General features: G+C 40.4%; 1 protein-coding gene across 2 annotated transcripts in view; it reads left to right on the top strand.

Moving 5' to 3' along the window:
- The window catches only part of CPNE3 (copine 3), an 83,878-nt gene that overhangs the window by 52,977 nt on the left and 14,984 nt on the right, over positions 1-15,917 (top strand). For both annotated transcript variants that reach the window (XM_040431877.1, XM_040431878.1), the window contains exons 9-12: positions 2,428-2,514; positions 10,001-10,060; positions 10,234-10,367; positions 11,430-11,484. In XM_040431877.1, coding sequence (XP_040287811.1) covers positions 2,428-2,514; positions 10,001-10,060; positions 10,234-10,367; positions 11,430-11,484 — 336 coding nt within the window. The remainder of the gene's footprint in view (positions 1-2,427; positions 2,515-10,000; positions 10,061-10,233; positions 10,368-11,429; positions 11,485-15,917) is intronic.

Below are 15,917 nucleotides of genomic sequence, written 5' to 3'. Positions count from 1 at the left end.
CTGATTAGGCGGTCGCTTAGTAGAGGTACGTGGTCAGCCTACTCCTTGGTGTGGTCTTTGTGGGAGGAGTTGATAGAGCGGGTGGGTGGTTGCAGTTCAGTTGATGATTTTCGGACGTTATTGGTCTTTTGGGTGGGTACGTTTTTATGCTGCGGGTTTGTCTTTCTCGGTCGCGTCAAAGAGGGTAGCGGCGGTGGCTTTTTGGTTGCGCCTTCGGGGACTGGCTGATGTGTCTAAGTGTTTTGTGGTTCGGCAGGCGTTAAATGGTTATCGTCGCGGTGTGATTCGGAGGGACACTCTAAGACCAGTTTCTTTTGTGGTGTTGCAGATGTTGTGGGAGGAGGCGGAGTCGGTTTGTGTGTCCGAATTTGAAGTGCGTTTGTTTAGGGCTGCTTTTTCGCTAGCCTTTTTCAGAGCCTTTCGAATTTCAGAATTGGTAGCAGCAAGTCGCACGGGTGGTGGGGGTTTGTTGCGGGAAGATGTAGGGTTGTGGGAAGGTGGTTTGTGGTGTGTAGTACGCAAGTCTAAAACTGATCAGGAAGGAAAAGGTGTGGTTTTGTGGCTTAGGTCGTTGGGGGGGTTGGTGCTTTGTCCAGTGCGCTGTGTGGAGGAATTTTTGGGTGTGCGGCCTGAAAGTGCAGGCACATTGTTGGTTCACCAGGACGGTTCGCAGTTGTCTCGCTTTCAATTTGTATCTGTTTTTTAGAAAATGCTTGTTGGCCGCGGGTTTGCCTGCTAATGACTATGCATCTCATTCATTTCGGATAGGGACAGCAACTGAGGTGGGGTCTGGGGGAAAAGGTTATAAAACGTATTAGGCACTGGGAGTCGGATTGTTTTCAATCTTATATTCGGCCTCATCTTTTATGAATGGTTGTGGGGAGGGGTTGCTAAGAGCGATATGATCGACTTGGCGTTGGTGGTTATGGTACAACTCTGTTTGTTTGTTTTTTGTTTCAGGGGCGGCGCCTTGTCTGGCATGGATATTCGGGCACTCGTACGTCCATTGGGGGGCCTTACGAGCTGACGTTAGACGGAACAGACGCCAATTAGGTTTCCCGACAGAAGAGCTGCTAATCCAGTGGATTGGTGTGCGGGGCCTCCTTTGGGGGCGGGTTTTGCCTGAAATTCATATGTGTGCCACTTTAGATCGGCCACCTGATATTTTAGTGCTCCATGTAGGTGGCAACGATCTGGGGGTGCGTCGATCGCGGGATGTGATTCGGAATATTAAGTTAGATGTGCTGCGATTTATTGTCGGAATTTCCTGATTTGTTGGTTGTATGGTCGGAGGTGGTTGCGAGACGTTGTTGGCGGTTGGCCAGGTCGGTGGACCGTATTAATAAAGCCCGGGCGAAGTTGAATAAAGAGGTGGGGCGTTTTGTTCGCAGGCAAGGTGGTTTAGTGGTACGTCATCGGGAATTGGAGGCAGCGTCGCCTCAATTCTTGAGAGCAGATGGTGTGCACCTTAACGACGTGGGCATTGACATGTGGGCATTGGGTATTCAGGAGGGTTTGGAGACGGCCCTTAAGGTGTGGCGGGACGCCCACAGGTGAGGTGTCACTGGTGGTCTTTTGGTGGCTGCTTGATATGGGATCCTGGGGAGCAATTCAATGGTTAAGAGATGCATGACATTTTGGCGCCTGCATCTCATGTGGTTTGTTAATGCCGAGGATGGGGCTCCTGTTTGGGCTAAAAGGCCTACAGGGGGAGATACTTGTATACTTCAAGGATTTGGTGCCCTTGGGTCGGTGAGTGCGGCCAAGGGTAAGTTTGAAGTATAAGGTGAGACGGTTAGGGAGGATACCACTTGTTTGGGTTGCCCTCCAGGATCCTTGTTACGGTGCAGTAGGTGATAACGTTGAAGGATGTGTTAAAGTGCCTGTTATTATTATTCATGTTATATGGTGTAAGATGTTGCTTATAATGTGTGGAATAATAAAGTTTGGCCGTCATGGTCATTTTCACCAAAGCAAGTTGGTGTCTGTGTGATTATTTAAGGGGAACAGGTTAGGTATTAGTAGCCGGAGGAAATTCTTCCATCCTATTAAGTTATGTGACCACTGCAGCTTAACAATGTTACTGGCTGCAGCCAGGGGAAGATGACAGTAGCTGTGGTGGATCAGCACTTTAGTAAATTTAAAAAATACTTGGAAACCCCTTTAAAGTTTTATGGGCAATTATTTTGTGAAAGAGCTGGGATTCACAGCCGCTTTTGGTCACTGTACACCACAACCATCATATAACCTTCCGCCTTCTCAAACAGCTGATCGGCAGGGGTTCCCGGGTGTCGGACCCCCGCCGATCAGATGCACACAGTGTGAATAGACCTTATGTGTAATGCTTCCATTAATTCATCTCGCTTCTAGCCTCATTAAATGCCCTGGATGCATAATACAACTTTAATGAGGTTTTTGTCATTACAGGTGGAATTTGACTGCATAAATGAAAAGAAGAAGCAGAAGAAGAAAAGCTACAGAAACTCTGGGGTAGTCAGTGTCAAGCATTGCCAGGTTGGTGGATTAAGATTTTACTATTTGGGAAGACAAGTAGTCAGTGCTATTAGCTTGTCCTACTTAGGCCTGTTTCACACTTGTGTTGTGGATTTCCGGTTTTGAGATTCGGCAGAGGATCTCAAAACTGTAATTAAACGGATCCATGCCATTTAATACATCCGGATGCATCCGTTTCAGCCAGATCCGGTTGTATTAAATCTAAACTGAACAAACCGGATTCGGTATTGTAAGTCAATAGGCGCCGTATCCGTTTTTTTTCGCTGACAAAATAAACTGGATCCAGAACCTTTGACTTACATTGATATTTTTGCCAGATCCGGTTTGTTCCGTTTCGCAGACCGGACACAAAACCGCATATTGCAGCGGTTTTGTGTGCGGTCAAAAAACCCAACAAAACTGATCAGTTTTGGCCTGGTTTTGAGATCCTCTGCTGGCTCTCAAAACTGGAAAGCCACAACACAAGTGTGAAACAGGCCTTGCAGGGGTTGTTTAGTCTGGAAACCGACAACCCAGACGACTTCTGGTTCAGGCGCAGATATGAGAGGAGTGTGAGAGAAGAGCTCCCGATAACATCCCCCACAGACCAGCAATAAATTACCCACAAAGGCAAAAGACACACTTAAATAAGAGACACATTGTAAGAGATGATGACCTAAAAGGAAACTAGAGTAAAGAAATAAGGAGGCGTTATCACAGCTCTGCTATCAGACACTGGAGTGCAGGCGGCAGCAGCAGACGCCATCACTAGCCGAGGGTGTCATGGAGGATAAACGAACTCGGGGCTCATTACAGCAAGGAAGGCTGATTAAGGCCTCATGCACGCGGCCGTTCCGTGTATTGAGGACCACAATTTGCGGTCCCAATGCACGGGCAACATCCGTGCGGCGGCCAGGACGGATAGAGACCTATTCAAGTGAATGGGTCTGCATCCGTGCTGCGAGAAGTACACGGCCGGTGCTCGCATATCGCAACGGCTGTGTGCATGAGGCCTAAAAAGAAAACAGACTGAAATTATAACAGATAAGGAGGAGAGAACAGAGAAAAGAAAGAGAGGAGATAAGAAAAATAAATAGAGAAGGAAGAGTGATCAGAAACACAGAATATAGACCCAGCTGAGAAAAACATGATCATAAAAGAAAGGTAATAAGAAACAGAGTCCAGCTATAAAAGACATCGAGTGACTGACAGAAAAGAAGGAGACGGGGAGAGATAAAGGCTAGGAGATATACAAGAAAAACAAACAGCCATTACATAGAAATACAAAGTAAAGACCTGCATGAGACAGCTGACACAGTTTTAAAATAGTCAGCATCAACTGAAGAAACAGACAGATCATATACTGCTATGCAGTAAAATAAGACAGATACAAATAATTTCCAAAATGTTACATATCCAGCTCACCTTGTGTAGAAACTCCGCGTGCACGTAAGGAATAGGTTAATATAAAGAAAGGAAAAATATCCGGCACTGGAATGATATTCAGTAAAAACTTTTTTTTTTTTTTTTAAACATAACGTAAATCCAAATACAAACAGATCCTCGCACGAAGCGGTTGTTGACGCGTTTCGGACAGGTGTCCTTAGTCGTTACGAGGATCTGTTTGTATTTGGATTTACGTTATGTTTAATAAAGAGGAAGTTTTTACTGAATATCATTCCAGTACCGGATATTTTCCTTTTCTTCAGATACAAATAACTACCTAATTAAATTAAAAAAAATGAGAAACTTAATCCAAGATACACGTATAGCAAAGTAAATGAAATAAAAATAAATAAAATAAAAGTCTAAAAAAGGACAATAGAAAAATATAACATCCACAATTAATAGTTGTTTTTCTATCTTATGATAAATAATAGAAAATTGTAATTATGCTGATATAACATAAAAGGACAAACAATGTATATAACAGTGGAAAAAAAGTGGAAAAGAAAAATCCCTACAATGAAACCCCCCCCCCCCCCAAAACAGGAAAAAAGATCACCCAGTCCACCAATTGTAACTAAAGAAATACCATCCCCACAAAGATCTTCCTCACCAATGGATGACACATCTTAAGATGTAAATATAGACACAATATTGAAAAAAATCATAGACTATAAACGCTTAGCAATTGAAGTTGCTTTACGCCGTGTTCCGTATATTAAAAAAACATTATAAGATACAGTACAATCCACCCTCATAACTCTACAACAAGAAATAATACACTCTAAAATATCTGAAATAGAAACAAGAGTGTGTCAAATTGACAACTTAAATAATATACACCTTGAACAAATGAAACAACTCCAACAAGAAAACAAAAAAAATGACCAACAAATGAGAAGATCTTGAAAACAGATCCAGAAGAAACAATCTACGCCTTGTTGGACTACCAGAAACAATAAAACAAGAAGACGTGCAATATTTTTGTGGAAATGAACTTCCAAAACTACTCGATTTATCACACAATTGCACAGTTGAAAGAGCGCATAGGTTAAGCCATGACCCCAAAACACGCAATGCAACATTAACTAACAAAGAATTACAAAAAATTAGACCTCGTCAAATAATCATAAAATACCTGGCCTACAACGACAAAATAGCAATAATGAGATCACTTACAAATAGAAGGCTCCTCATTTTTGAAGACTATTCAGCTGAAGTTTCAAAACGCAGGAAAACATTCAGTAACATATGCACAGTTCTAGTCCATAAGAAAATTCGCTTCCAAATAATGTATCCAGCTACTCTCAGAATTTTCTATAATGATGGCTCAATAGCAAGCTATAACACCTCAGATGAAGCAGAAGAAGCTTTAATCAAACACAAAATCCTCAAAAAGGACATGATATATCCAAATAGAAACCAACATCTTTATACATCAGCTAAATGGGAAACAAACTCAGAACAAGAAGGAACCAGCTCACCAAATGAAGATCGAAACACATCCATATATTCTAATAGAGAAATACAAAAGACCAACCAACTACGAAAGCGATCCAGATCACTAACTGATGACAAAACTACAATGACATCTCCAAGAACGGAACAGAAGACGACCATCCAACCACAAAGAAGAACGAGATCACCAAATGAAGATAGACTACACCAATCTACAAAAAGAGACACACAAAAGGGCACCCAAACCTGTGAAAGATCCAGATCACCTCTTCCAAAAATGTATCAACTAAATATACAGAAAACCACAAGGAACTAAGGCACTGGACTGGTAGGGAACATGGGGGTGAGAAACGATAGAGGGTTAGATAATTTAGACTTTTAAATCCTACTATCCTCCAAGTCCTTTTCCTTGCACTTCATGTTGAAATGTAGAAAAAGTGATGTCTTACATATCAGTAGGAGAAACAGTAAAATCTTACAATTATAACTGTTATTTTTACATTTTTTTTCATCCACTCTCAATCCCTCACTCCTCTTTAAAGGGTAAATTTAAAACAAATAATGAAAAAAAAAATATGGGAAGATTTAATGGGACATCCTCAAAATATCTGAAAAAGTGAGGTCCAAAATGCAAAACAGAGAGAGGCACAAAAATGAAAATGCAAAACAATCCATTCTCATATTTAATCTCATACAGCTAAACATATCTTATGTTTTATGGTATATTATTTTATTAATATTTAAGAAAATAGTTGTAAAAGACACAGGTGTAGAAAAAATACTTAAAACTAAATACTCTAGACCATTCTTGTATATCAGGCATCCTTAAACTGCGGCCCTCCAGCTGTTGTAAAACTACAACTCCCACAATGCCCTGCTGTAGGCTGATACCTGTAGGCAGTTCGGGCATGCTGGGAGTTGTAGTTTTGAAACAGCTGGAGGGCCGCAGTTTGAGGATGCCTGTTATACATTATAAGTATCATTCTCTCACAAAAGATGATGATACACACACACAAAGATGCAATTAAAACATGAAAATAATCTCATGGAATGTAAAAGGATTAAAATCACCAAATAAAAGATCAAAGATTTTACGCCATCTTAAACGTTTTCATCTAGATATTACTCTCTTACAAGAGACTCATTTAGAAACCCCAGATTTTCAACAAATGAAAAAATTCTGGGTAGGTGAAGTATATGGCTCATCAGCAGTACACAGAAAAGCAGGAGTCCTTACTTTATTCAAAAATACTTCACAACACACATGATAATAATGAAGGAAGATGGACACAAATATTAACAGAACATTATGGTGAACACTGGTCTATATACAATATATATCGACCAAACAGCGAAAATAGAAAATTCTTACATAATTTAACAGAACATATACAAGACAACATGTATTTAAAAATAATAGGAGGGGATTTAAATACAGTTCTATCCACATCAGAAGACAGAAAGAAAATGACTCAAACACAGACAATAAGCCCCAGCACTACACGCAATAGGGATAAAATACTACCTGAGTACATAAAAGAGAATAAACTAAAAGACGCATGGTATTTATTATATCCAGAAGAAAAAGAATTCTCACATTTTTCACACACACATCAAACATGGTCACACATTGACTACATACTAATCAGTGAAGGAATATGTCAACGACTATGTCAACCAACTAGTAATCTCAGATCATTCACCAATATCAATATCTATTCATCCCAAACATATAAAAGGAAACAAATGCATATGGAGATTCCCATCACAACTAACTTCAGATGACAATTTCATAGAATTACTAAAACAATTGTGGAAAGAATTTGAATCGGATAGCAAAAATCACAAACAAGACCAGATCTATATTGGACAACAACAAAAACTGTAATAAGGGAACAATTCATTTCATATATAACCACACTCAAACGCAAAATAAACGAACAATACAACAAAGCCAGAAATAAATTAAAAGAAGAATACACCGCTTTCATTACACAACCTAACTAAACAAACAAAGAAAAATGGATCACTGCAAAATCAGATTTTGAACTATGGATAGAAAATAAAATCTATATGGTCGGTCTTACAAAGCCACCCTATACAAATACGGTAACAAAGCAGGAAAACTATTAGCAAGATTTGCAAAAAAACATCACACAACCTCCCATATACTAGCTTTAAAAAATACACAAGGAACAATACGTACAAATCCTAAGATATAAACTATTTTACACACATTTTATGAAAAACTATATCTCGAAGACAACAGAGATATGAATCTACATTCTTTCCTTGAAACCTTACAATTGCCAAAACTAACTAACAAACAAAACCTAATGCTTAATAAAGATCTCACAGAACTAAAAGTCCAAAATGCTATCAAACAAATCAAAAATGGAAAAGTACCAGGCCCAGACTGTTACACAGGAGAATTTTACAAAACACTAAAAGATGATATCACACTAACACTCACTATGCTCTTTAACGACATACCGCTACATTCTAATATTGCTCATATAAAATTACTTCCAAAAAATTTGGCAAAGACCCAACAATTCCTGGATCATACAGACCGATTTCTCTAATAGACCAAGATATTAAAATAATATCCAAAATAATGGCAGATAGGCTAGCCTCTCTGTTGCCAAAACTTATAAAACCTGCACAAGTTGGATTCATCAAAGGACGAGCATCAGTCACCAACATTAGAAAGGTTTTAACTATACTAGAAAGAACTAAGCACTGTTCCCAACCAGATGGACATCCAACATTAATAACCTTAGATGCTGAAAAAGCATTTGACAATCTAAGGTGGTCCTGGATGGGGGCAGTGCTCGACAAAATGAACATACAGAACTTTAGAACGTTTCTCAACGGCCTTTATTTAAAACCTATGGCCAGAATACATACACCAGGGTTCCTATCTCCCACATTTAAATTATATAAAGGAACAAGACAGGGATGTCCCCTATCCCCATTTCTGTTTGATTTGGCCATAGAACATTAGATCATTAGAAGAATCAGAACTATAAAAGGGAATCAATATTGACAAAAAAGAAGTAAAACTAGCTATGTTCGCAGATGACATAATATTATTTATGTCCCAACCACAAAAACAATAAAAAAAAGTACTGACACATATTCAAGACTTAAAATAGCAGGATTGTATATTAACATATCTAAAAGTCAATTATTAGAACTAAAAAAAATCCCAAATCTGAACAGTTCTGGTGTCAGAGAGGCATAAATCTAAAACCAATATCCACACACATCACTCACTTAGGGATAAAAATTGGACGTAGCCCTGACACAATATATAAATTAAACTATCCCCTTTATTCAAAAAAAATAACTGAAAAATTAAAAAAATGGGAACATTTACCACTATCATTAATGGGACGATGTCAACTAAAATTAAAAATGGGAACATTTCCAAAATTACTAAATCCACTTCAAACCATCCCTATATTATTAAAACATACAGATACAACAAACATAAACAAAATGTTCACAAAATTTCTATGGCAAAGTTCTTATATTCTTTTAGAGCTTGTTTACACGAACGTATGGATTCAGTTCCATGCATTGGGGCCGCAATTTGCTGTTTGCAATGCACGGAGAACGTTCCTGAGGACTCCGGGATTTGTCCAGACCCATTCAACTTGAATGGGTCCACATCCCTCCGTTTCGCAAAAAGATAGGACATGTTCTATCTTTGTGCGGAACGGAAGTACGGAACGGAACCCCACAGAAGCACTCCATAGTGCTAACGTGGGTTTCCGTTCCGTGCTTCCGTTCCGCACCGCTCCGGATTTGCGGACCCATTCAAGTGAATGGGTCCGCATCCGTGATGCGGAATGCACACGGAACGGTGTCCATTTTATTGCATATGCGGTCCGCCATACGGCAACGAAACCCATACGTTCGTGTGAACAAGCCCTTAGTGGAAGCATTAATAACTCCAGAAAATCTCAAAAGTCTCTTGCACACAAAATACACCTACTGGCCGAACATAGCAAAGAGATCAATAGTCCTAAGAGACACACTGGTAACATGGAAAGAAATCCGAAAAATTCACAAACTACCGTATCTCTTCTCTAAACACATGCCACTATGGAACCACATAGAATTTACTCCTGGAGAAGACAGACCATTATTTAAAGAATGGAAAGAAAAGGGAATTCGCACAGTGGGTCAACTAATGCATGAATCTGATAAAAGATGGCTTACAGAAAAATAAATAAAAATTAAATATAACCTAAAAAATAACTAGTTCCTCACCTACGCACAAATATCCTCTTTTTTCTTCAATCTAGATTAAGGAATCTAGATAAAGAAGCTACAGAAACAACATTTGATCTTTTACTGAAAACACCTCAAAATAAAAAAAAAATGTCATGTGGGGAGGCCCAGCATCTGCCACTGGGGAAAGGAAGGATCAGGCTGTACAATTTCAACTTGCCCAATCCTTTTGTTCTCAGAGAACATAAGCTGCTGCTAGAAGAGCCTGGCAGTGGTTTACCCTCCATTCGAAAATGATGAGCATGCGTATGGCTTGCCATATTTATTTACCATCACTTACTTATGATTATTCTCTTTTTAGATTACAGTAGAATACACATTTCTTGACTACGTTATGGGAGGATGCCAGATGAACTTTGTTGTAAGTATGTGACATGGATTTACACCATGACTGGGGCAAAATATTCTCCCATCGTAACATAATGTAAAAAAGAGAAAAAGTTTTTTTTCTTATTGAATCTTTTTTTTGGATTATATAAAGGAACAGCTGTGGTGTTTTATATCGTGACTTCTGTTTACTGTGATTTATAATAGGTTGGAATTGACTTCACGGGATCAAATGGCGATCCTAAATCACCAAACTCCCTGCACTACATTAGTCCCAACGGAGTCAATGAGTACTTGCATGCCATCTGGTCAGTGGGCTTGGTTATTCAGGATTACGACACGTGAGTCTTAATATTTTTTTTCTTCGTTTTGTCTTGAGGATATGTGGGGGTGAGATATCTGGCGTAATGTTGAATAATGTTACTGTGATAGCTATTTAGCAAAACTAAGATGTTTTATTTCCAGGAGTTACATAATAATACTTTATAGTGTTACCCAGATTGTCTTGATCAAAGCCATAACTAATGTTCTACCCATAGTCTTATGACAAATTTGAAATAGAATAAAATAGCATCTACAGTGCCCGCTGTCCCGGAATTGTAGTCAGCGAGCGCATGTTCATATATAGTGATACCTGCATCACAAAAACTTAAAGGGGTTGTGCAAGAATGGGTGGGTTTGGCAAAACCCCCCAATTCTGCTATACCTGCGGATCCGTCTGACAAATGCATTGAAATACCGGATCCGTCTCTCCGGTGTCATCCGGAAAAAACGGATCCGGTATTATTTTTTTTTTGCATTTTTAAAAGTCTGCGCATGCACTAATACACTTCAATGTAAATTAATGCCGGCAAGTGTTCAGTATTTTCGGCCGGAGAGAAAACTGCAGCATGCTGCGGTATTTTCTCCGTCTAAAAAACGTAAGAGGGACTGAACTGATGCATACTGAACGGAATGCTCTCCATTCAGAATGCATTAGGATAAAACTGATACGTTTTTTTTTCCGGTATTGAGCTCCTGTGACGGAACTCAATATCGGAAAACAAAAACGCTAGTGTGAAAGTACCCTTAGCAATCGTCAGTGAAAAACGCATTGAATCCAGAGGCCTTTCGATTTTCAAGCCCCATTTATTTCTATGGAGCCAGGGCTGCGTGAAAAAAAGCACAATATAGAACATGCTGCAATTTTTCCTGAACGCAAAGAAGATGATGCGTGAAAAACGTGTGCACAGACCCACTGAAATGAATGGGTCATGATTCAGATGGATGCTATGCGTTCGCGACACGAATCGCATCCGGACAGAACTCGCTCATGTGAAATTAGCCGTCAGCAGCCACTGACTAGTATACTTGTATATTATTCATTCTTTTTCCTTAATTTCTGCATTTGTTTTATTTTTTAGTGATAAAATGTTCCCGGCCTTCGGCTTTGGAGCTCAGATACCACCAACGGGGCAGGTAATAAAATGCACAATTAGGACCAGTTCACACTGAGTTTCCGCCTCAAAATCAACTCCAAAAAACACCTCAAAACAGCCTTCCATGCATTTCAATGGGAAGTAGCACATGCTTTTTTTTTTTTTCACAATGAAAAAGCCGGTCTTGATAAATGTCCCCCTATATTTTAGGTCCCACAGTACAGTACAATGAAAATAATTACATGGTGTTCTCCCAGAGATATTACGTTTGTAGTGATGAGCGAGAATGCTTGGCTGAATACCTGTTCGGCTCGAGCATAGTGCTCGGCCGAATAATTTGGGTGCTCGAATACATTTTAATACAATGGGAGACAATCGGGCACCCCCTGCTCGGAAGAGAAGAGGCTGTCTGGTTCATAAAAAAAAGGTTAGAAATTGATGGAAACCCCATCAAAATGGTTTAGCAACAGCATTAAGAGGATAGCTGGATGCATCTTAGACTCCTATTATATACAACATACAATAGACAACCACACAAAAACTATATGCCAAAAGCCAGGTATGTACAAGCCATCCATCTATCCATGAGACAGATAACAGCCAGAATACCTTACAATGGCAGCCTAATGTACTATGAGACATTCCAAACCAGCTCTCATCTGTAAACCTCAGTTATTTTGCATCTATTGGATGGCTTGGGTGGACCTGCACACCTAGATCAATATCAGGGCGACAAAAAGTTTTCCAATTATCCTAACATAATATTCAATAACCTTTCTATACAGTTTTGTCATGTAAAAACTCATTTGCATAAACATGGGCTTATGGGAAAGACATGCAAATGAGCAGAATCTGCCTTGTTTTTCAGCTGTCATAAGACTATGAAAACCAATAGATGGCGCTATGGAGTTATGAACAACGCCCTCTATTGGTTTTACAGTCTTATGACGAGCCTAATATTCTTGTCAGAAGACTATGAAACCAATAGAGGGCGCTGTTCATAACTCAATAGCGCCCTCTATTGGTTTCATAGTTGCTGACAAGAATATTAGACTGTATTCTTATGACAAGCTTATTAGCCTTTTGCATGGAAAATTCACGATTAGAATATATTAACGATTAGAATATTCGCGATCTACACTCGGATGATATCTGATACTGGGAAAGCTGGTTAATAACTCCCAATCTACACTGAGTTATTACCCAGCTTTTCCAGTGTCAGATATTATCACTGACTTAATACATAATTATTACATAATATTCGCTATATTGCTATATATTTGTTTTTTAGAATATTCGTAATATTCTAAAAAAAGAATATATAGCAATATAGCGAATATTATGTAATAATTATGTAATAAGTCAGTGATAATATCTGACACTGGAAAAGCTGGGTAATAACTCAGTGTAGATTGGGAGTTATTAACCAGCTTTCCCAGTGTCCGATTTTATCACTGAGTTATTAGGGTACTTTCACACTTGCGTTTTTCTTTTCCGGCACTGAGTTCCATCAAAAAGGCTCAATACCGGAAAAGAACTGATCAGGCATATCCCCATGCATTCTGAATGGAGAGCATTTTGTTCAGGATGCATCAGGATGTCTTTTTGACTGATCAGGCAAAAGATAAAACGGCAGCATGCTACGGTTTTATCTCCGGCCCAAAAAAACTGAAGACTTGCCTGAATGCCGGATGCGCAGACTGAAAAAAAGGTGAAAAAAAATAAATGCCAGATCCGTTTTCCCAGATAACACCGGAAAGACGGATCCGGCATTTAAATGCATTTTTCTGACTGATCAGGCATTTTCAAGACTGATCAGGATTCTAATCAGTCCAAATACCATCAGTTGGCATACGTTTTGCCGGATCCGGCAGGCAGTTCTGGCGACGGAACGGCTTGCCGGATCACTCTGCCGCAAGTGTGAAAGTAGCCTTGCCCAGCTTTCCCAGTGTCAGATATCCTCCTATTGTAGATCGTGAATATTCTAATCGCAAATTTTCCATGCAAAAGGCTAATAAGCTTGTCATAAGAATACAGTCTAATATTCTTGTCAGAAGACTATGAAACCAATAGAGGGCGCTATTGAGTTATGAACAGTGACCTCTATTGGTTTCATAGTCTTCTGACAAGAATATTAGACTGTATTCTTATGACAAGCTTATTAGCCTTTTGCATGGAAAATCCAATAGAGGGCGCTGTTCATAACTCTATGAAAAACGAGGCAGATTCTACATGACAAAACTGTATAGAAAGGTTATTGAATATTATGCTAGGACAATCGGAGAACTTTTTGTCTTCCGAGCAGGGGGTGCCTGGTTGTCTCCCATTGACTTCCATCATACTCGGGTACTTGGCCGAGCACACTAATATAGCCCCAGACATGGACATTGCAGTGTTAAAGGGGTTCTCCAGGATTAGAAAAACATGGCTGCTTTCTTAATAAAACAGCACCACCCCTCTTCACAGGTTGTGTGTGATATTGCAGCTCAGTCCTTTTGACTCCAATAGGGGTGCAATAACTAACACAACCCATCGACAGGGGTGGTACTGTTTTTTGGAAGAACGCAACCATGTTTTTCTAATCCTGGACAACCCTTTAAATTTCTTCCATCTGTTTTGTTACTATATTCCATATTCCAGTATTTCTTACTATACTAAAACTGGATGACCCACTTATCTGACCCCAATCAAGTGGCTTCACCGGGGGCACGGCTTTAATCTTAATAGTGGTAACGGCCATCATTTTACTCACACGTTTTGGAGGCGTCTCCTTTGCCCCACATACAGTCAGGTCCATAAATATTGGGACATGGACACAATTCTAACATTTTTGGCTCTATACACCACCACAATGGATTAGAAATGAAACAAACAAGATGTGCTTTACCTGCAGACTGTCAGCTTTAATTTGAGGGTATTTACATCCAAATCAGGTAAACGGTGTAGGAATTACAACAGTTTGCTTATGTGCCCCCCACTTGTTAAGGAACCAAAAGTAATGGGACAGAATAATAATCATAAATCAAACTTTCACTTTTTACTACTTGGTTGCAAATCCTTTGCAGTCAATCACAGCCTGAAGTCTGGAACGCATAGACATCACCAGATGCTGGGTTTCATCCCTGGTGATGCTCTGCCAGGCCTCTATTGCAACTGTCTTCAGTTCCTGCTTGTTCTTGGGGCATTTTCCCTTCAGTTTTGTCTTCAGCAAGTGAAATGCTCAATCGGATTCAGGTCAGGTGATTGACTTGTCCATTGCATAACATTCCACTTCTTTCCCTTAAAAAACTCTTTGGTTGCTTTTGCAGTATGCATTGGGTCATTGTCCATCTGCACTGTGAAGCGCCGTCCAATGAGTTCTGAAGCATTTGTCTGAATATGAGCAGATACTATTGCCTGAAACACTTCAGAATTCATCCTGCTGCTTTTGTCAGCAGTGACATCATCAATAAATACAAGAGAACCAGTTCCATTGGCAGCCATACACACCCACGCCAAGACACTACCACCACCATGCTTCACTGATGAGGTGGTATGCTTAGGATCATGAGCAGTTCCTTTCCTTCTCCATACTCTTCTCTTCCCATCACTCTGGTACAAGTTGATCTTGGTCTCATCTGTCCATAGGATGTTGTTCCAGAACTGTGAAGGCTTTTTTAGATGTCGTTTGGCAAACTCTAATCTGGCCTTCCTGTTTTTGAGGCTCACCAATGGTTTCCATCTTGTGGTGAACCCTCTGTATTCACTCTGGTGAAGTCTTCTCCAGATTGTTGACTTTGACACACATACACCTACCTCCTGGAGAGTGTTCTCGATCTTTCCAACTGTTGTGAAGGGCATTTTCTTCACCAGGGAAAGAATTCTTCACTCATCCACCACAGTTGTTTTCTGTGGTTTTCCGGGTCTTTTGGTGTTTCTGAGCTCACTGGTGCGTTCCTTCTTTTTAACCCCTTAAGGACACATGACGTACCGGTACGGCATGTTTCCCGAGTCCTTAAGGACACATGACGTACCAGTACGTCATGTGTTGTTCCGATCATTGCCGGCTGGCCGGCAGTGATCGGAACCCGGTGCCTGCTCAAATCATTGAGCAGGCACCTAGGCTAAATGCGCGGGGGGGTCCCGTGACCCCCCCCATGTCGGCGATCGCGGCAAACCGCAGGTCAATTCAGACCTGCGGTTTGGGACCGCGGGGATCAGAAACTTTAGTATTTCTAAAATATATCTGTATTCCCCCCCCCCCTGCACCCCTGCATGATTTTAGCCCGGTGGGAGGTGCAGGGGGAGGGTTGCGGGCGGTGCGGGAGGCGGGCGGTGCGGCAGGCGGGATCGCGATCCCCCGCCCGCCTCCCCTTGAATAATCGTTGGCGTCTAGTGGGTATACCAGGGTGCCAGCACATTGCTGGCACCCTGGTATAAACGGCTGACATCTGCGATGCGATGTCAGCCGTTTAACCCTTTCCATACAGCGGT

The sequence above is a fragment of the Bufo bufo genome, chromosome 5 (genome assembly GCF_905171765.1).
Source record: "Bufo bufo chromosome 5, aBufBuf1.1, whole genome shotgun sequence".
NCBI lineage: Eukaryota > Metazoa > Chordata > Amphibia > Anura > Bufonidae > Bufo > Bufo bufo.
The sequence above is the reverse complement of the archived record's forward strand: the minus strand, read 5'-3'. Positions and strand labels throughout refer to the sequence as shown.